This window comes from Anopheles merus, chromosome X (assembly GCF_017562075.2).
Source record: "Anopheles merus strain MAF chromosome X, AmerM5.1, whole genome shotgun sequence".
Lineage (NCBI taxonomy): Eukaryota > Metazoa > Arthropoda > Insecta > Diptera > Culicidae > Anopheles > Anopheles merus.
This window is the reverse complement of record NC_054081.1, coordinates 4712804-4735372: the sequence shown is the minus strand read 5'-3', so window position 1 is coordinate 4735372 and position 22569 is coordinate 4712804. Positions and strand designations below refer to the sequence as shown.

The following is a 22569-nucleotide window of genomic DNA, read 5'->3' as shown; positions in this document are numbered from 1 at the left end:
ATAAATGGCAATCGAAACGGGTATATGACTCGGGGTGCAGTTCTCCAAAGCGCTTACATGAACGCTTTTGCGTTGTTTTGTTCTGTATCGTGATTTATTAGCTTTATTTAGCGATTTTCGTTTACAGTCTATGGCAGAGACCTTAACCTGCGCAACCGCACCACATTCCGCCTCCCCCCCCCCCTCCATCCACTCGCTAACGCTACTATGACCACCGGAGGGGAGGGGAACCGGCGTAAAAGGGCGTTGTGCATTGCTTCCCACCCCAACAACAAAAAAAAAAAGTACGACAGCTGAAAGCGGCTCAACACTACAAACGAAAGAAAGTGTAGTTGCAAGAAGAAAGAAAAACAAATAATAATTACACATTGAGTATTTCCCCCCTACATTTGCGTGTGTTTAGGTGCGCCACAGCACCACACGCACACACAAACAAGCCATTATATAGCCGCTATATATACACAAACACACTCTCACACACACACACACACGCACGCAAACACACACGCACGCACGCAAGCACTCAAATCCATCCCGACAGCGCGCCTAAGAGAGTGTGAGTGCGCGCGCGCGCCCCAAGCAAGCATCCTTTCGGCCACGTCCACCTGCACGCCCTGCTGCCTCCACTCAGCAAGCCCTTTACCGGTGGTTGTAGAGCGGCTGGCCGTGGTAGCGCGGCTTCTGCTCGCCCGCCCCGCGCACATTCTGCCGCTTGCGCACCTTCAGCCGGTGATGGTAGGGCAGGAACTCGCTGTCCGGGTTGAGCACCGGCAGCGGATGCTTGTAGTTCACCAGTATGTCCCCCTCGAGGTACCGGTTGCGCACCGGGCCCGCCACCCCCTGCTGCCCGTCGCCTGTTGGGCCGGCGCCGTTGCTGCGGTACAGGTAGGGCGGTTGGGTCGGCGGCTGGGGCCGCTGGAGCCGATGGTCCAGGATGAGGTAGGATTTGGTGGTGGTGGTGGTGGTGGTGGTGGTGGAGGGGTCAAAGTCGGGGCGGCGGTTGTACCCGCTCGCGCCATTGTTCAGGATGACGGGCGCAATGTAGGACAGGTCGGGCTGGGGCGGTGGCGGTGGCGGTGGAGCAGTCGGCTGGTAGTACTGCGGGTGCGACTGGGCGGCCGCATCCGCGTAGCTCGCGCCGTGCCGCCCATAATCCGTGCTGGTGACGTAATAGCCGGTCGGGAGGTCGACCGGCGGCAGGACGCTGTTGGCGGTGGGGCGATACACGTACGTGGGCTCGTATGCCGGTTTGTACGGCTGCGGCTGGTGGTGATGCTGGCGGTGGTAGGAGGGCACCCCTGCAACCTGCTGCGGGGGCAGCACGACCTCCTCCGGGAACAGCGTCCGGTACACGTTCCCGTCGAACGACAGCGACAGATTGGCAAGCGACGGTTGGGGGTGCTGCTGCTGCTGGTGGTGCTGCTGGTGCGCCTTCGACGTCCTGCCCCCCTTGCCCGACAGCCTGTTCGCCTTCTCGTAGATCTGGAGCGTCTGGCGGATCGTCTGCACCTCGCGGTGGAACTGCTCGATCGGGCTGTAGCCGTAGCCGTAGTCGGGCGGGGCGCCCGTCGCAACCGGGCGCGCCTGCTCCACCTTGCCCACCGGGAGGTAGGTGCGGGGCAGCTGGGGCGTACCGGCGGGCACCCCCACGTCGCTCCAGCTCACCGGCGGCCGTGCCGTGGAGGTGCGCACGTCAAAGTACTCGGCGTAGACCGGCTGCCGCTGGCCGGCGGTCGGCTGTTCGGGCGGAATCTTGTGCAGCTTGGTGGACGGCGTTTGGGCGGGCGTGGCGGTAGCGACGCTGGCGACGGTCGGTTTCGGGCGCGGTCGCTTCGTGGCCGGTTTGGCGGGCCTCGGTGGAGCGCCGTACACTTCCAGCACGGGCACGAACGTTTTGAGGACGGCTTTCTGAATTTCGACGCGCGACGGCACAATCTTCGCCGGCGCTACACTGTTCACCGAGGGTGGTGGTGGTGGTGGTGGTGGTGCCACCGTGGTCGTTGGGTGGGGCCGCACACTGACGTACTGCTTCGGCGGTTTGGTACCCTTCGGCCGGTCCGTGGTGGTGGTGGTGGTGGTGGTGGTGGGCGGCGGCGGCCGCACACTGGTCCCGTTGCTTCCGCCGGCAGGCTTCAGGATGAAAAAGTTGGGCGGCGGCGGTAGGATGATGCCGGGCACGAGCGGGCCCGGCGGGACCGGGTTCGTGTAGTTGCCCCGGTACTCGAACGTGTACGGCGGCGGGTAGTAGAGCGAGGGGTCGTCCTCGTCCAGCCCCGGCGGCAGCCCGGGCGGCGCTGCGCCCGTGCGGTTGCGCGCCTCGTCCAGCGAGCCGCCGGCCGGCGGGCCGGCGTACAGGGCGGGCGGGGGCAGCTTCAGGAACGGGTTCGAGTACGTGCGATTGTCGCTGACGGGCGGCGGGTTGACCGGGGGCGGATACTGGAGCCCGGCCGGGCGGTGCTGGCCAGTAGCATTGTGCGCCGCCGGCCCGGCAAGAATATTCTGCCCGCCGAAATCTTCCGGCCGTATGACCGGGAACGCTTTGTTGGTGAAGAGGAAGGCCGACTCGTTAGTGAACGGATTAAATGCCGGCACCTGACGACCGCGGATAAACTCAATCGGCCCGTTCTCGCGCAGCTGCACGGGAAAGGGTGGCGGGACGGCCGGGTTCGCCGGGATCTGGACCTGGCGGTCCGGCGCCCGGTAGTCGTCGATCGGCTGCCAGGCGGGCGCGTCCGGTTCGCCGGACCGGTTGCTGCCGTGCCGGATCGAGCCGCCCTTGAGCACGAGCAGGTGGTCCTCGGCGAGCCAGATCTCGTCCGGCCGGAGCCCGCCGTAGTTGCGCTCGTCGTCCAGCGGGACCTCCTCGTTGCGGCGGTAGTTGAGGATGCCGAGCCGCTCGGGGCGCCGCTGGAACAGCTCGCGGTGGATCAGACCGTACTTGCCCTCGGCCACCTGGTCCGCGAGCGTTTTGGCCGCCTCGGGCTTGGCGGCCGGGGGGGACACCTTGGCGTCGGATGGTTGCTCCGGGTCGGCGGCACCTTCGCCGGCACCGGCCGCCACTAGGGTGAGCGTGTCGCGCGCGGGGTCGGAGCCGGCCGGCAGCCGGTGCACCAGGTCGACCGAGACAACGTCGTAGTACTTGAGCTGGAGGGCCTGGTCGAGCGGTTGGTCGATCGCGTTGGTGCGGTCCTCCACCTGGTCGGTGGCCACCGCGTCCACTCGGCGCATTGGCCGCCGGTTACTGCTGCTGGGAGGGAAAGTTACGGAAGCAATCAAATGCTGGGAACAGTGCGTTTTTTGTGTGTGTGTGCTGTGAAGTTCTCTTACCGTTCGGGAGCATCTGCCGAGACCGGGTGCAGGTAGCTGAGCAGACACAGCGAACAGACCAGCAGTCGAAGGCCCCGGGCGGCTCTGCGACGAGACATCTGCGGAGGGGGGAAACGTGTCTGGGATTAGAATAGGCTCAACTTTGCCGGATCGCGCTCGGCAGCGTACTGAGGTGTGGCGGGCGCTGTGTGTGTGCATTTGGGAATTTTGTTATTCGAGCGATTCTGACGTCAGAGGAATTTCTCAGCTGAATTCCAATGACGTACGTTCAGCGTGGAGATGACTCAACGCAGACAGTAGCCGATATTGCACACATCGGGCCTAAAGCGTGTCATCAATCAATGAGTGATGGGCAAATTGAATGTTTTCGGAGGATTCAGTGCATGTCGGAGTTGGAGAGCAAGTCAGAGTCCAGCAAGAAGAGGAGATGAGAGAGGGGTAACGGGAGAAGGGGGATCTACCAAATTCTGGATGTCTAGAATATGATCGAATTAATGGGAATTCCGGCTACTGATGGAGATTTTGGACAACTTCGGATTACTTCAGACGACCCCGAACAACTCAGGGTTGTAATGGTCAGATACATCTGGACTCATCCGAAGTCATTTGGACTCATTTGAAGTCATCCGAATTCATCTGGAGCTACTTGGAGTTGTCCAAAGTGGTCCGGAGTCATATGAAGTCATCTGGATCACTCTGTACGACTTCAGGCGACTTCAAACGTGTCAGGATTATTATTCTCAGATAAATTTGGATTCATCTGGACTCATCTGGAGTCGTTTGGATTCATCTGGACTTGCCCAGAGTCGTTGGAAGTCGTCTGAAGTCATCAAGACGACTCTAGATGACTCCGGACGACTCCGAACGTTTTTGGATTATAATTCTTGAATGGATGTCGGATTCATCTGAAATCCAAGGGAGTCGCCAGAATGCATCTGGAGTCATCCGGAAGCCTACGAGGGCTTTCGGATCAACTCTGGACGACTTCAGACAGCTCCGGATTGCTCCAAATGAATTGAACTGAAGACTCTAGTTGAGTCCAAACGACTCCAGATGAGTTCAGCTGAATCCCACTGTAGCCTACTACTCCGGATGACTTTGGATTCATGGAAATCCGATTTTGCTTCCGAGTTGGATTCAGTTTTTCAATGCCGAAGTCGGGGTGGATCCAAGACTCTACTCCGGATCACTGCAATCAATCAATGTGGCCTTTTATCACTATCTCCCATCTCCTCTCTCTTTCTCTATTACTCCATCTCTCCCTCTATATCCTCTCTATCTTTATCGGTCATCTTCGCCGAGTGTTATTGCAAAACTAACAACACGTTAACGACCTCCACCCACACGCCCACTGCTACCGCACCGATGCGCGAAAGCGAACGCATCGAACGTACGATACCGGCACGTGTGTGTAGCAGGCACAAAGCTGCCGCAGCGAAACTGAAATACCGAAATGAAAACAGCCATCAAACCCCAACCTGATTAGGGACTGCCGCAACAGCCTGCCAGCTTCCAAGATGCTCATTTGTCTTGCTTCTTCCCTTCCCTCTTGTTTGTTGCTGCTGCTGCTGCTGCTGCTGTTGTTGTCCTCTTTGCATAACCCTCCCGTCGTTGCGTAGTCGATACCGTCCGCCGTGCGGATGAGCAACATTTGATGGATGTATTTGAGCACCCTGGGGAGGGGGTTTGCTCTTCCCCAATTTGCGCTCGAGGGCTTTCCGGTCGGGCGATGTTCGCGCTGTGTCATCGCGACGCTGTTTGTTTGTTTGGCTTTGCGCAGTCGCGCAGGGAATGAGCGCTTGGCAACGTGACAAATTAATCTGCCGGCCGTGAGGCGCGGGGGAAGGGCAAGGATCGGTCGCTTTACAACTCGTCTCCACCAGCCGTGCATGTGTGTCTAGCGGTCGTTATTTATGGAGACGGTTTCGTCCGGGACCGGGAGATGTCGTAACCGCTGTCAAACGTCGCATCGTCGCAAGGCCGGCAACGGCCGTGAGGTGAATGGGCGTTGTGTGCTAGAAATTGCATGTCCCCCTTTTGCCCACTGGCTGAACTGACTCGATACAAGATCCAGTTCAGCGCAGCATAGAGGAGCAACAACAACAACAACAAAGGAAAGAAATGGCCTTTTATTGGATAAACATACACTGCCGAGAGGTGTGAACCGGGTCGTCAGTAATCATTGCAGAATGGCAGTACTTCCAATAGGAAAACAAGTTCACTGAATGGGCCTGTTTATCAGCGCTAAACCCCATCAGCCTTTACCGTGTTATTGGATCTATTTCACAGAAAAAAGGTTGCACAAGAGCAACGGGCAGCTTGAAAGTGACCGAAGGTGAATCCAATTGGATGTCAATTGGAATTACAGGAAACCAGGAGACACAGGGTTTTCCAAGTCAGTTTCGAATGTAAACATTGTTATTCATCGCATGCAAAATGTTGTTCGACGTCGATCTGACATTTCATTTCCATCATAATAATTTTTAATTTCTACAGCATGATTTTCAGCACGACTTAAGATGGATTGGTTTTGACAGTTCTTTGTTAGGTTTGAATATCTTGTGTTGAAACTGAAATTTCATTTTGAAACAAATAAACTATTTGACAGATGTTGAAAAACATCTTGAATGCGGTGAATAACAATACTCACATTCGAAACTGACTTGGAAAACCCTGTAATGTAGCACGGGGTTAAATGGGACACTAATAGACTCTTTTATACGTTTTTAAAGGGTTTGAAATTTATTTATATCAAACAGTATGAAACAAACCACAGAAGATTCGTTATTTAATGCAAAGCCGGTTTAAAAAGTAAATTTAGCTCAAACCCGATTTACACTGTGAGGGCAATTCTGTGACTCGAGTGTTAGAGCTGAAGTGTCAAAATAGCTGATTTTGCATTATGATGAGTGTTAGACAGCTCGATTTTTTGCACGTTTGACATCGCTAACCGAACGATGGATTTTCGCAAACAGTCAGTAATTAATAGCAGTAATTACATTCAGAAAGGAATAATTATCATTTAGTACAGTACCTTCAAGGTCCCTCAAAGAAAGTAATAAAAGAGGAGCAATAATACACCAAACAAAACAATGACTCAGCAATGGCTACAGCAACGAAAGCAAAATGTAACGAAACTTGAGACGGATCTTGTTCTCAAACAACTTTGTGTAATACAGATAACATTTTCCATTGGTTTAGAGTCGGTTTGTTTGGCGCTGGTCACTTTCATTTGATTCAGATAATTCATTGTAACAAAACCATGGACTAAACGATTCAGCGCTGTTTGGTCCCATTTTGCCCTAGACTGCCATACCACATAACGATGCACTACGTGCAGTGCAATTATACTATAAGCTTCAAATCTTGAAATGAGCACTCTCAAGCGACAAGGATGCTTCTAAGCTGGGTTGAGTGGCGATCGCAGCCTCGTAGCTGATGTTTTTTGCCATTCAGGAGACCATTGGATAAAGCAGTGTCTCCATCTTAAGCTCAGCATGTTCGGTGAAGCTGTTTAAGAGCCACAGTGAGCCACCGCGTCGCCTTCGAAGCTGCACTGTTCCTCCAAAGGACGGCAGGACAGGCGAAGATGTTGATATAGCGACGCAGCGCGCAGAATGGTGACCTGGAAAAGCAGCGGGTCCGGTTATCTACCGCTGGCCTAGTCCCCTTCCCTCCCCAAGCCATTCCCAAACCCGTGCCTCTCCGAACGACTTAATCGCGTCGTGACGTGTTGTATTTTATTCAGGTTTTTTGTTTCCTCCCGTCCTGTCCGCCGGTGCGATCAATAATCCCCCTGGAACAGATGGTGAAATGTATCGTTTTCTTTCTCTCTCTCTCTCTCTCTCTCTCTCTCTCTCTCTCTCTCTCTCCCTCTTGCTTGCTACTTTCCAAGCGTCAGGACGTGATCATTACGTGGAACACCTTTTTCCCTGAGCCGCTTTTCGACCACTTTGCCGCATTACCGGACAGCCGGTGCCGCCGATAAGCTCGCGATGCAGTTTTGCACCATTATCGACGCAAGCATCGGATAAAGATTAACGTTTCGGCACAAGACAGGTGCACCGCTGCGGTCAAAAAGAAAAAAACTCCTTCTCTCCCTGCAAAACAACATGTTTTTTTCTTGTTCTCTCTCTCTCTCTTTTCTCCGGCGTGTATGCAGGCTCGGATGTTATGCAAATGGTGCTCCGGTGAAGCGATGCGATCCTTACGTCAGAGCATCACATGTTTGCATCACCAGCCAGTTCGATGTGCCCGCCGGCCGCTTTCGGAGGCCTGCCGGGGTTCGGGAACGGGCCGCTCATGTGTGAGTTTTCCCTCCCCCCCCCCAGCTCCTCCAACCACTCCACCATAGTAGCTAATAAATAAAAAAAAATTGAAAGAAAAGAAACAAAATGGCACCAGCAATTTCCACCGAGCGAGGGTGGCTTCTGTTTGACGCTTCCCACCGGCTCCACGAACCATACCACACGATTTTGTGGGAAAGAAATGTGTGCGTGCGTGTGCGTGTGTGTGAATAGGGCGAAAGTGTTTTCGTGGCGGTGGAGAAAGTGCGCGGGGGTAAAAGATTCTTCTCCGCGGCTGGGGCCGGTGAAAATGAGGGAAAGGAAACGAAATAAGCGCTGTTGCAGCGAGAGATTGAGAAGGGGGTGGGGGGGTATGCATTATACACTACAACTCCAGTAACGGAGCAGAAAATGAAAAAAAAAAAAAATAAGCGCCCGCAAAGACGCGCCAGAGAGTCAATTTTCGGGCGTGTAGCCGCAGCCCGCCCGTCAGTCAATTTAATTATGAATTAATTTAAAGCTTGCATGCTTGCAGGGGGGGGGGGGGAGGGGAAGGGGGCGTGGGGACGAATCTTACGTGCAAACACTGTGCCGCTCGCTGCGCTTCGTTTTCTTCTTCTTCTTCTTCTTCTTCTTCTTCTTCTTCTTCTACTTCATCTTCTTTCTCTCTGTAATGAAATGGCCCGTTGCGCTAACCCAAAATTCCAATCATCACATAATGTCACGGAAGGAGCGCTCCGACGTGTTAGATGGCGGACGCCGTTCGTCGTTCATTAGCGGTGGCTACAAAACTGTCAAACGCTGCCAGCCAGCAGGCCGAGTGTGAAAGTGTATCGCGCAGGCGGCCCATCTTGCAGGCAGGCGTGTATTGCATCGCGAGCAGCTTAAAAAACAACAACATAAAAATTCGATCACACCAAAAAAAAACAGTTTGCAACAGCATTACGACAATAAAAAAAAAAAAAAAAAAAAAAAAAAAAAAAAAAAAAAAAAAAAAAAAAAAAAAACATATAGCGATGGTATTGGCCGCAAGCGACGAACCCGCGCATGACGCGCTTCGCCGGCTCGCGCATATTTTTCTCATTTTCCGGCGCGGCGAGCCGTGTAAAAGCAAATCGGCCCGGCAAATGCTCATCCCATTGCCGCGGCAGTAAACTGTTATTTAATATCGAACAAGTGTCGTTACCATCATCCGCCCGTGCAGTGCCTTGGCGAGCCGCGTACCCGCGCGATATCGATCTTCCCGCGCGTGCGTACGATGGCACCGTTAGATGTGTAACGCGCCGGTCGGTGTCAAGCGGTGACATGGGCGCACATTAAAATGCGCTTTTTTTCAACCACACTAACACACACACACACACACACACACACACACCACACACACCACACACACACACACACACACACAACACACACCACTTGTGGATGCATTTGTGGAGCGTGTTTTTTTTTGGTGGAAATGGGAGGGGGGGAGAGGTTGTTTTTTTGGAACACAGCGATATCGGCGATCTGTTTCGCGTGAGAGCGCGCGCGCTCTCTCTCTCTCTCTGTCTCTCTCGCTATGCGTCATTAGACACCTCACCTTGACCGCAATCTGGGTTAGGCCCGGTTTGTTGTCTTTTTTTTTTGTTTTTGGGAGGGCCCGTTGAGGTCGTGACACCCCGTTGCCCCACAGTGGGGATGGGATGGGGTGGAAAGCATTCCATTTTCGCAACGGCCAGGCACACACTTTCGGGTTGAGAAAATGGTTGGCCTAGCGGAAGATGTGTCCGTCCGTTCCCAAGCCGACTCGGAGGAGATGGTTCCGCCGGTAGTGTGGGGAATGGCCTGAGCGAAGAGGGGAGGGTCTTCTTCATCTGTTTGACATTCGGCGACAGTTTCTTCGATCGAGGGCAGTCCGTCCGAACAGCAGACGGGGATCATAATGATGGGGACCATGGTAGGGGCAGTTTATTTAAATTAATTAGCTGCAAGCATATATTAGGCGAGGTGTGCTGTGCGTTTTGACGTTCGATGTCGTCACTTTGAAAGTGGTCAGCTTGATTTTTGGACCAGTAGCTGTGAGGATGTGTAGCACCGGGGGCGATGCTAGGTGAAGATCCAGCACAAATGTGCTCTCTGGAGCGCAACAAAGACTCCAATGCGACTTCGACTATTGTTAGTCCGATTCCAATCCTGGCAAAATGGGAACCACTAGTTCCGCCTGGAGTCGTAGTCGTCAGGAGTCAGAATCGTCCAGAGTCGTCCGGAGTCGTCCGGAGGCGTCCGGAGTCGTCCAGGGTCAAACGGAGTCACTCAAGGCTGGAGATTCTGGATGACTCCAGAGGACTCCGACCAACCCCGGAAGACTCCAGACTAATCCACAAGATTTCTGAAAAATCGACTTAATGCAGCACACGCTCGCTTCATCTCCAAAATCCTTGATGGCAGCATTGACGCCCCAATACTCCTAGGATCATTGGATTTTTATGCACCTACACGTCAACTGAGATTGCGTAATACTTTGAATGTAGGTTTATCGTTGTACTGTGCTCAGATCCAACGACCCCTTCCTTACTTGTATTCGTGCATTTAATCAGACTACTTCTTTACTTTTAGAATTCTTCATTCTCTAGTTTACAATTCATATAAGATTAGGCAATAAGAGGTGTAGGTATTGTTTAACCTCTCTAGACTGACAATCAAATAAATTGAAGTTGAAATTGAAATTAAAATTGTGAGTTCAACTGCTCCTATGAGACCTGTACCTGCGGCACTTGGAAACATTTGAAAAGGAAGTCCTCAGCACTTTCTTGTTGGCAAGTCACAGGAACCGTCGTATTAGAGAGATGCTTGGGAGAAGTCCGTCCAGAAGTCCAGAGATTTGCAAAACAACCAGAAGACACACTCAATTAGCGCCAATCGTTCACGTGCATTGCTATTGTTTGTATTTGAAACATGTGACACTAATTCTCAATCTTGTAATTATACTTTGATCGCTATGATCTAATGGATCAGCCCACGGTGCCGCTGCTTGTTTTATTTCTTTGCAATTACTTATGGGTGATCAGATATGTTTTGCCAGTTCTGATTAATCTTTTGCCCCACAAGAAGGCATCGTCTCTGGAGATAGATCCAGTGTCATGATCTATGATCATTTTACCTTCATTCGCAAGATGATCAGCTCCTTCATTTCCTGCGATGCCCTTATGTCCTGGTATCCAACAAAATTCGATTAATCCTAACATCTTTTGATATTGATTCGATAGATTGCATGAATGGGTTTCGTAACGATTCTTTCTCTATAAATGTCAGGTCACTAGCGCTATTTGAGAATATAGCGTTAGGTCTATGATTTACAGTGACTTCTTCAGCTGCTATCATAGTCGCAATAGTGTAGCGGATTTAATGAATCAAAATAATATTCAACTTCACAACCTTTTAAATCCCATGTTCACGGTTGATCGGATATACCATTTCATCGTGAGCGACGGTCAGCGCATGGCGACATCGGGGTATCGAACTTGCGAGACAAAACCCCCTAACTTGTTTTGTTCGAGGCGTTTGTTTTGTGCAACCCTAGTCCGGCCGCACACTATTTATAAAACTCTACACACACACCATTTGCTACCAGTTTTTTTTTTTTGTCGGAGACACCAAACATGTCAGATCTTCGGGGCAAATGGCATTGGTGATTTGGTATGCAAAATGCGGTACAAATTGCCGAAAGTTGGAGAAAATTTTAAAACAATTTAGTTTAGAAATATGTGTTCATTATGTTTGGAATGCGCTAGGATGCGTTGGGAGTGCTGCCTTACTATCGGTCCTCAAGAATTCTCTCAGCAAAACAACATTTTGCGTTGTCACATTCAATTATGGTGCGACCGTTAGAGCAGGTCTTTCTCGGAAACATCAACACCAATCGATCATTCAAAGCGACGGCTAAGCGACGTAGGAAGCTGTTTCCGGCTGATCGAACGCTCGATGGCCTTCCGCAGTTGAGCGGCAGTCAAAATGTTGTGATATACTCTGTTAAATTTAATTTCGTTTAGATACAGAAAAAAAACCACACGCTTACACAGGTTTAATTCGTAACGGCAAAAAAGTGTACAGGAAGCGATCAAGACAGTCACTTAACCTTGGCGGGCAGAAATCTCAACCGTGTACCGTACCGGGATCATTAATTTGGCTCCTCGGAGCATCGGACGACGGCACTGATCGAACCCCTGAGGACTGGGGGAGGGGGCCGAGCATCTCCGGAGGTGCAAGACAAGCATACACATACAAAAAAAGCCATAACGAACGAACGCCCTAAGGCCATGCGGGACGGGTTCGAACCATTACTGATTGCTGCCGGCGGGCAAATAACTGTAGCGAAACGGCGCCTAACATCTCCGTTACGGTTTGTATGTGTTATGTTTCTGTTGCTGTTGTTGTTGTTGTTGTTATTGGTGGTCGCACGAGGACACCACAGGTTCCAACCGCTGTGTAAAACTGTCCTCAATGTAACGCGCCTGACCGTGTGGCCGAGGTTCAATGCGCTTCCGCGTACGATTCGACGCCTCGACGCGTGATCACAGGACCGATGCCAATCTTGCCAATCACCCAACCGGACCCGAAGTGGGCCCTCGCCACCGTGACGCTGTCAGAACCCATTCAGGCAGCCTGCTTCCTGCTTCAACTGATTGAGCGGCTGGCGACGTTGCGGGATTGCGGTCGAATGTTTTTTTTTTGCCGCCACAACGCGAACCGGATTCGCGCCACAGATTCTTGAAGGTATTGAATCACGCTCCAGATACGTAATACGGGCGCACCAGCCGTGTGATCAAGCGTGTGTGCGCGATCCCGGATGCGTCCGCGAAGGTGCAATTCCCTACCATTACATCTCTCAATCGATTGAAATCACGACACCGATGGCCGACCGGGAAGCAATCAGCACGCTGAGTAGCCAACTTTTGTTTGGGTCCCATTAGAATGGACTTTGAGAGGAGTCTTGAGGGCGTACGGTACGGATTTGTAGCGTTCTAGTGTGTATATTTCGGGAGATGATCACATCTTCACACATCATAGGATCACAACTCCAAAGATTTCTGGTCATAGCTCACTTTGTTGAACCCATTCGAATGCTTTACAGAGCCTTGAGGGCGTACGGTACGGATGTATGATAGTATCTTTCATCGTTTGAATGTTTATGCTTTAAGAGCTGATCATATCTTCGACCGTGTCTAGTTATTCGGAACTCCAAACATATCTAGACACTGCTTACTTTTTTGATTCAATTCGAATTTTTTGAAGAGCATTTAGTGGGTACGGTACAGATTTATGACTCTATCTTTTAGCGATATTTCAGGAGATGATCACAACTAGGACTGAGTCTAGTTCTTAATATCCCCAAACATTTCTCTATATTGCTCACTTTTTTTAATAAATTACAATACTCTCAAGAGTCTTAAGAACGTTTTGTCCTAAATTGAGACGTTGTCTCTCAGCGTTCTAGTGTTTATATTTTGGGAGACATCTAGGACCATATCTAGTTTGTAAGAACATCAAAGACATTTAGAAAATGGTAACATTATAGAACCTTATTGAATCAAATTTTGGAACATGATTACATATAAGACACCATGTCCAGTTTTGAGGACCTCCAAAGATTTCCAGACATTGCAAACTTTGTAAGACAACCCATTACACTGCTTTGTAGTGTCTTGAGGGCGTATGGTACGGATTTGCGATGCTATCTCCAAAAGTTCTGATGTGTATATAGCGGGAGATGATCACATCTTGGACCGTACCCAGTTCTTGAGCAATTCAAATGTAATCAGACATTGCTAACTTCATTAGGCCAAATTGTAAGAGACAATTACATCTTCAATGTGTTTCTAGAATTTAAGAACTTGACTGATTTCCTGACGTTGGTAACATTATTGAACCTCATTAAACCAACTTTTGAGACATCTAGCTCACCGTGTCCAGTGATTAGGAACTCCAAAGATCTCTAAACATTGATAACTATGTTCGACTTCCTATTACAATGTGTTTAAGAGTATAGGACCGCTCCCAGTTCTTGAGGAAGGATATCCAGACAATATTCAGACTCCATTGTGCTAAACAATAAGAGACCTTCACATCCTGAATATGTTTCCAGTTTAAAAGAACTTGAAAGATATCTAGACATTGGTAACATTATTGAACCTAATTGAACCAAATCATATCTAAGACCGTATTACGTTCTTATTAACTCCAAAGATATCTAGACATTGGTAACGATATTGAACCCCATTGGACCTGATTTTGAAAGATGATCATGTATAGGGAACCGTGTCCAGTTCATTGGAACTCCAAAGACTTTTGCCTAATTGCCAGTTAGTTGATGACTTCCTGCAACCCAAGCTGTCATGTTAGCGTGCACTGGATGTTCAAGGATGAAGAATTAAGCAATAGAATCGTTCGATTGCACGCGATGTCCCCCTTCCCCTAATTACTTCCTAGACTGCCAGCATCCAACGGGGGTAACGGGCCCTCGGCAAGTCGCCTCCGCAAATAATACACCCGCGAGCGGGCTGCAAAATAGTAGCTTGCGTTCTGACCGGGTCGCACAGGTTCGCTCCGTGCGCTTGCAATCAACCGCGCTCGACTTCGACTTCAACAAGCTGCAGCAGAATCTTTTCGGCCTTTTTTTCTTCACCTTTTTCTTCCTCTTCTTCTTCTTCCTTTCGTACTCACATCCAATTTGCGTAATCAGGCAAAGGCCCGCGCGAGCGCGCGCGCGCCGTATTTTCGAAGGCTGAACGGCTGGCACTGTACCGTTCGCTGTGTCACGAGTCGGTGGCACGAAAGCTGAAGGCCTATCAGCAGCCCCAAACGGTGTGCAGGACCCGGAGAGCCGGACGGACAACACAGCGACAACTTGATCCAATTATTTCGTCACACCCTTGTTCGGGGCGCATTCTTTTCGCCGCGGTGAACGGTACCGATCGTAGCGCCCTGCCCTGGGCCGGTTCTAGGCGGCTGCGGGGACCCGCGAACCGACAGCCAGATCAAGGTTCTTTTTCTGTACTGTCCCCTCCCCTTGTTCGAGCGAGAGTGATCTGTTTTTTTTTGTTTTTGTTTGTGTTCTTCGTTTGCGTTTTTCGGGGTGGAACGGTATTTTTCCACCGCAAGTTTCGCTCGAACACAGGGCCGCGCCTTGCCAGCGCGTGCGGAAGCACAGCGCCGGAGCCGGAGCGGGCAGGATGCTGGGATGCAGGACCGTCCCTTCGATCCGCCCCACCCTTCGCTTTCGTGCACGCGGGCCGAACAGCCTCGCCAACGCGCCACACCTAAGCCACTGGTACCTGGCGGGACATAAGACGCTTGGCAAACAGGGTTGGGCCGGCCGCTCACCGCCTTACCAGCCAGCCAAACGGAGAAGGCCAAAGGCCCCGCCGTCACCCACACCGCCGTACGATACGCTGGATACGACGCCGCTACACCGAACGAACGGCGCTGAACCATTTCGATCGGGAAAAGAGAGCAAACTCTCTCACACACAACACCGCTCGCTCGCTCGCAGTGCAGGAATGTGAAGGAAAGGCCAGAAAGAGATAGTGTAGGGCGAGCGTTTGTGGTCGGGTGAGGAGGGGGCGAGGGGGGGGGGAAATGGAACACACCCAACCACCCTTTTTAAGCTAAAGGCGCACTGCACAACCGCACAAGTAGGTTTTTTTTTTAAAGCCTCGCAACCTCGAACGAGAATGGTTGCTAAATGTGAATGCCAAATGCCCGCTTGCGCACCCTCCGTTTTCCCCTGGCCACTCGCCTCGCTTACGAACCCACTAATTGTAACCCACCCCAATGCGCCTCCCTCATGTACACACACACACACACACACCTTGCAGTGGCACTTGGAGACTCGGGAGCTGTCGTTGTTGCTGGAATGTGTTGCTGTAGCCCATTACGGAGAGACAGGGCAGGCCCATATCAACACACACACACACACACACATACACACACACACACTGGTTGGCAAACAATACCGTTGCAGCCTGTGGGGTGTTTGTACGTGTGTGTGTGTGGAGGCTTTGTGGGGTGGTGGGCTGCAGTTGCACTTTTTTCCCACAATTGTTGCGGGCAGCGAAAATCAGTCAGCCCGCCAGCTCCCATGCAGATCACCCAGTGTGCGGGGACAGCGGGCAGAAAGGGGGAAGCAGAGCGAAAAGATTGTTCTTGTCGAGTGTTTTACTGGTTTCTGTTTTTTTTTTATTATTATTATTGCAACCATTGCTGTGCTAATAAAAAAAAAAAACAGCTACAAAACCCAATTTTTTCTCTCCTCCTGTTGCGCTCTGACACAAGCACTGGGAGGGTGAGAAAACAGCACCAGCAACACCTAATTAACCCTTCACGCAGAGTGAAGGTGTGAATTCTTCGACTACTTGGGGTGATTTTGTGGTTTTTTCCTGATGTTGCTTAGAGTCTGACGTGTGTTTGGAAGAAATCCTACAAAAAACCTAATTTCTGTTAGCTTGCACAGCTTAATCCCTGTTTCGATGGTGATTTCAGAATTTATTCCCCATCAAAAGCAGAAACAGAAACCGGAGAAGCAAGAGGTTTGCCCAAGCCAACACGATTACATGACGGCGACAACCTATTGGCAAGGGTTTTGTTCGCTGCCTTCTCCAATGCTTGGTCCTGCTTGGTGCATACAACATTTGCTGGACGACATCGGACATAGCAAAAGGGTAGAATATTAGATCTGGAATAGTGTTGACTCAAACATTGTTTGTTGAATATTTGTAAACAGTAGATGAAGTTCTCCACACTTTTGAATGACAAAAAAGACAATCACTGGATAAGCTATAGCGTAATACAATCCCTCTAGCAGCTCTAGAAAATCCCAACAACCATGATAGTGGACAACAGAGACATGATGCGGAATGCATTAAACCTGTTGGAGCGGGTCGTCGTTGCTGGATTGCTGGACGACTTATGGCACACCTCCCGGAAGGCAAGATACCGTTTTGCATCGGGACATTTCCTGCTAACAGACGTGCCTTTCATTCCGAAGCCGGTTTAAGAAGTTTCATCGAGTGAACTCGCCGCGGACGCGTGCTACAAATCTCGACGAGTTGGTGCAAAGAGACACTGCCTGATGGATTGCATTCTTTACTGGAAGGCCTGTGCCATCCACAGGCGACTACTCGCTGGAGAAAGAAGCAGGTTACATCCGAGATGTAATCTCGGGTTCTTACAAATTGTTGCTAGCTCTAGCCGTGGCTTTGGACATATTAAAAGCATCTTCAGGAAAGCAAGATGCTGTGAAGCGAATTGTTTGCACAAAGCCCTGACAACCTCCCAGACCGGTTGGGGAGGATTAACTGCTTGGGTGATTGTATATTGGAGATGTCTTCCGATGTCTCCAAGGTTCAGGCTGTAAGGTAGAGCATTCCGATAGTGTTTAGTGGTGTGCTGCAAAACCTGAGCTACTAGAAACGTATTGTTGGTAGATTCTTGGCAGACATACCTGTTTGCGGAGTGTTCTATGGTTGGTTCATTGCATATTGGAGACGTCTTTCAATGTCTCTAAGGTCTAGGGAGCAAGGTAGTACTTAAGTCTGCTACCAACCCTAAGTGACTAGAAACGTATGAGCAAATGATGTACCTGTTGGTAGATTCTTGGGAGAATTCTTCAGTAATGTAGTCTTCAGTACGACTTACAATTCAGAATTTCATCTAGACACAGTTCCAGAGTCATTGCAAATTTGTCTAGGCGGTCTCGATCTGCTGGAGGGGTGTCCAAACACGGTCTGGCGCCCTCATTTGCCTGTCCGTTGGGATCTAGACTATTCTTGAACTAATGGACGACTTCATCCATCGCTATTAATGAGCTCTTTAAGTGTCATGTATTGACTATGACTACCGGATAACTTCTGATAAGTGAATTGAGCCTCTTTATCTAAAAAAGATGTTATTCTTGCAAGTCTGGTGACATCTTCAAGCAATTCAAAACCAAGGGAACATTGTACCTAAAAGTAGCAAATGTCCCAAAGTCGCCAGCCAGCCCAGCTGGTCACAGGTTCAAGTGTTTCCACCCCCATCAAAGAACTCCCTTCCTCGGCAAGCGACGAACCCGCCTCCCGAGCGACAGTGATTAATTAAAAGGCCACTGCGTAAACTTTAGCGGCAGCCGTGCGGCTGGCAAGCCACATTGATATTTAAGGGTTGGGGCGGGCGGGCAGGTGCGACACAGCAAACAGCTGGCGTGGCAAGCCGGACGCTGGCAGCCCTACTGAAACGCTTTCCTACGCTTTATTTACTGCTGCTGTTGGCTGTGGTTTTGCTGCGGTTTTCGAAATTTGCCCACCCACTGCCGCCCTTTCAGACTCCTCCTGCTTCAGGCAAGTGAGGTGGTTGTAGCTTGCGTTTTTAGAGTGTGCAGAAGAGGGGGATGGGAGTTACTGCGAGCTTCAACCTCCCTCTCGTCAAGACGCACGGCGCGGCATGACTTTGTGATACTCCAATTTTCTCAGATGCAGCACGATTTTTAAGCCCGAGGGTGTACACTTTCCATGCCTCACCAACGCCCGACGGTATCTGTGTGTGTGTGTGTGACTGTGTGTTTATGTATGTGTGTCGCTATTTTGAAATTCCAGCCGTTGCCATCCGTTGCGGCAATTACAGAGATAGAACCGGCGCAGTTCACAGTTGCACCCACATGCAACCATATGTTTTAGCGAAAAAACACACACACATACACACACACACACACAAACATTGTTGTTGCAAGCTGGTGCACACACAAGCGCAGTTGCAGCTGCTGTTGCAACGGGCCACAGACACAAACTTCGAGCGAAAGCGTTGTACGAACGCAAACTCTTTCACTCTGCCACCGAGGGGGCAGGCTTTGTGCGGGGGCGAATGCGGTGCCACCGAGCGTGCAAGAACCTCGCCGATCGGTTTGGGCTGTTCAGATTTCAGGGGGGGAAGGGGGTGGGGCCGCACCCGATTGGTCAGTGCCGCTCGAAGGGTGTGGATCGATCGATACGCGGTCACGCAGAAGACATCAGCCTCGATTCATAATTCCACCATCGTTTTCAACCGCCGCCACGAATGAGGGCAGGTTGGGGCAGCAGGGGGGAGGGAGACACGACGCCGTTTCGGTTTCGAAGGCTGTTTTGAGGTTAGGGTCCCGTTTTGCCTCGCTCGCTAGCTCGCTCGCCCCGTTCTGTTTGTGTTGCTGTTGGCTGACTTCAAAAAATTAAAAAAAAAGAAATACAAAATCGAGAGCGAAAGTGAAACGTATGCGCCTAGTGGGCAGCATAAACCGTTTCATTTTCCGCTCCATTCGGCCGCACACAAACCACTCCCTTCCCTCGCCATCCGCAACCCTTTTGGCGCTCGTTGGCCCTTCCAGGCCGTTCCGCTGTGGCGCTGGTTTGCGCTTTCTCCATTCGCGCCGCACAAGCACATCGTACGTCGTGCTGTTTGAGCGTGTGTGTGTGTGTGTGTGTGGGACATGCGATGATATAATTTTTCGCTGCTGCGCTCGCGGTCAATGAAAAGGAAGAAACAAAAAAAAAACACGGCGAAACCCTGGCCACAGACGCCGCAACAAGGGAGCCAAAACAAAAAAGCGCAGCCAAAGGGTTTGACGCGCAGAAGAAGAAAGACACAGCGAGAGAGAGAGAGAGAGCGCAAAAGACAGCCGAGTAGCGCAAAAATAAAACCGCGAAATAAATCGAACGAAAGCGAATCCATCGGCGGAGAAGGTGCAACACCGCGCGCGGCAACCAGCCAAAGATGCAGCAAACGTGGGCGAAAGCGTGTGCGGCGGAGAGAGAGGGAGGGGGGGGAGAAAAAAAGGAAAGGAGTCCCCGAAACAAGCGGGAGGAATTCGTGTGTAAGGATTTGTGAGGATTGCAGCAAGCGACGCAACAAGAGAGGAAGGAAAAAAAATAATGCCAGGCAGGAATGCGCACGAACGTTGCGCAGCGCGCGAGAGTGAGAGAATATAAAACAGATACGAGTTATTATGCAATGTGCAAGCGACCCGGCGGCGGCGGCGGCGGCGTTGTCTGTCATCTCTACCACTGCTACTACTACTACCCGGTCGCGCGACGCGTGTAGATATATAGATTGCGTCCTTCAGCGCTGCTCCGCTTTCTCCAGCGCCCGCCCGTGGTGGTGCGTGCGTTCGGAGCATTGGCTTTTCGATTGCTGAAACCTAATTATAAGACACAGAGGCAGAGAGGACAGCAACAACAAGCACAAAAACACACCTATACACTAAGGGAGTTTTTGTTAGCCTTTTTTTGTAGTCGCTTGGGCCGCGTGCGCGTGGGTGCTTATGCTAATGTGCGCCCAATGTCAATGTGTACTAACCCTTGTTGATCGTGCTAATCCACCGAGCGCTGTTGTTGTTGATAGAAGAGCGGTTCGCTGTCTGCTGCTGCACCAGCTCCAATTGCTGCTGCTGCTGCTGTCTACTACCGCTACACCACTACTGCGGGGGAGGAGCTGTTTGATTGCTGCGGGAACGCAAAACCCCCGGGTCCCGGGTCCTGTCTGCCGTCAATGTGCCCTTTTTACGAGGCGGTTTTTTTATACACACACACACACACACAAACACACAAACACTTATACACTACACCCTCGCTTAGTGGCGGCTGGTTCGGCTGCGACACACACGGCGCAGTTGACAGCCGCTCATTGCGCGAAATTTTCGCACAACAACAACCACCACGAATTGTTTGTTCGCTCGCACGCTGGCACTGGCTGGAACGCTGCGCCTCCAGATCACATCGGTCCGTCCGGCTGTCGTCACTGCTGCGCGCTAGAGCTGGGCACTGGAAATTTTGCCGACCCGCCAGGAAGGAGAGCGAGGGAGGGCGGGGCGGGGGTGGGAGAAGGGATGGGAAATGCGGCGGGGGAAAAAGTGTTAGAAATATTCGCTTCGCACACACACACAGGCGTACACGTTTCGCTGCAAACCGGCCTTCGTGCCGGGCGGGCGGGTTCGTCGCCTAGAGTCTTTCTCTGGGTCGCTGTAGAGTCTTTGCTTGCGGCCGCTCGGCCGATCGGAAGGATCGACCCGCGAGTGACGTAAAATGTGACGGAACTGAACTGGCTCTTACGTCATACCGATCGAGCGAAACGCGTTACCAGCGCGGTAAGGAAAGCGCTCAACATTTCTGAACCCTTTTTCCCCCCGGATGCCCACAGAGGTCCCGGGTTAATGGTGGTGTAGTTTTTTTTGTTGTTGCTGTTGCCCGGGAGATTCTAAGCACTGCTCAACCTGTCAAATGCTGCAATCACTGCGCCATCACGAGCTGGCAACTGTTGTCTGCTGCCGCCTCCACACTCCGAACAGCAAACGCACTGATTGGAGAAGGCCAATTAGCATTCGCCTCCGATTGCACAAATTTGTTGTGTGCGCGCCCGCACAATCACATCTCGCACGTGCACGCAAGCATGCAGCGACTGGGAGAAACACTTGGAGGAAGAGGGGGAAATGGGAGGTTTAAGGGACTTTATCGCGAAACAAAATCGAACAAAAAAACCCGAGCGCTCCCTAGGGCATCCCTGAATGCAGAATCCCTTTGGATCCCAGTCCACCACCCACCCACACCGTTCGTTTTGTACCGCCTAGGGGAGGGAGGGCTGGTTCCGAAAAACCACGCGCCGCTAATCCGCGCTCTTCTGCACTGGCTGACTCCTTCGGGGCGGGGGCGCTACTTGGCTACTCTTTATCTCGTCGTCGCGACCGGCCGATACGTACTGAGCGCGGTTCGTGGAATTTCGTGCCCGCGAACCGCCGGCCGAGCTCGTTGCGCACAGCCGACTGAACGCGCGGGGTGGGGACAGGGCCCGACCGGGCCGAGCAGAGCGTATGAGGCATGGGAAGGTGGGAGGGATAGGGACTGTGACACAGGGTGGCAAAAGGCCACACAAAAAGGCCGCGCATATGGGACAGAAGCGCGGCACACCGTTCGGTGTGAGGTGGAGGGGCTGGGTAGTGTAAGAAAAAATCACACACAAACTAGTTCCACCGTTCCTTCGTGCAAAACTTAACACACCCGCTCCTCCCCCCCGTGTTTCGTTGGGCGCCACTAACGATTCGCTGTAGCACAGACCGACTGACACAGCGCTCCCTGGCAACTCCAGCACTTTCCAGCAACTGCAGGCGGCATAGACCGCGTAAGCCGATTCCAGGGTAGTGTACGAGACCCTGCTCGTTCTCACAGACCCAACAGGCCGATCCACTAACCGACATTCTCGTTGTGCAGTGTGCTCTACTATATGCAGGTTCAGATTATCAACGATTATCAGTTTAAAACTCTTCTATTATCTATCATAAACACCTCCAGAGAAGATTACTTCTTGAAGATCTCTCCCTCTCTTTCTACTGCTGCCCAATCCGCTGAGACACATCGCTTAGGTCTCTCGGGTCTCAGGTTTAACACCCGAAGCACCTATCACTGTTTCAAAGGACCGGAGTATACAAGCTCGAGGCTTTGATGACATTGGGAACATCTTCCTCAAACACCTTCAAGACCGAGCCCGTACACTGAGGGTACTGCTGCTTCTACATAGATTCGCACGGTGCTCATGTACCTCGAAGATATGGCTTGTTATCGTGCTTCTTTGAACTGCACACTGCTGACTTAAACCTACATCTCAATATAGCCATTTTATGGAAAACTTCAATTAGTTCCTGGTTTTGGGGATCCTAAATCTTAAATTAGCGCTATTCAGTCATCAAACATCCTTCATGATCTCAAACAAATTCTTGACCGTCTAAATCACTGTTAAAATAGCCTATGAAGGGAATATCCTAAAGAGATTCCACCAGAAGTAGTTCCAAAAACTGTCGGGTGAACATCAACAGCGCTCTGCGTTACGTCGGCGTTACGCGTAACGCTTGCGGGTCTCAAACCCAAGCAGCATTCTGACCTACATGCTTGTTGTAGTCGTCGTTCGCTGGCAATGCTATTGCTTA

The 22569-nt window shown here is 51.3% G+C and overlaps 1 protein-coding gene across 5 annotated transcripts; it reads right to left on the bottom strand.

Annotated features, from left to right (window-relative positions):
- Window positions 1-65: 65 nt before the first annotated feature.
- LOC121597053 (proline-rich extensin-like protein EPR1) lies at window positions 66-21359 on the bottom strand. 5 transcript variants are annotated; one of them, XM_041922539.1, is made up of 5 exons: window positions 21213-21359; window positions 20866-21062; window positions 19953-20416; window positions 3328-3425; window positions 66-3247 (listed from the first exon to the last, which is right to left on the bottom strand). In XM_041922539.1, the coding sequence occupies exons 4-5, from the start codon at window positions 3423-3425 to the stop codon at window positions 640-642; spliced, it is 2706 nt and encodes a 901-aa protein (XP_041778473.1). In that variant the 5' UTR covers window positions 19953-20416; window positions 20866-21062; window positions 21213-21359; the 3' UTR covers window positions 66-639. The 5 variants fall into 5 exon arrangements, with proteins under 5 accessions (XP_041778473.1, XP_041778483.1, XP_041778492.1 ...); XM_041922549.1 differs by lacking the exon at window positions 20866-21062 and having other exon boundaries at window positions 21193-21359; XM_041922558.1 differs by lacking the exon at window positions 20866-21062 and having other exon boundaries at window positions 21199-21359.
- Window positions 21360-22569: the final 1210 nt, after the last annotated feature.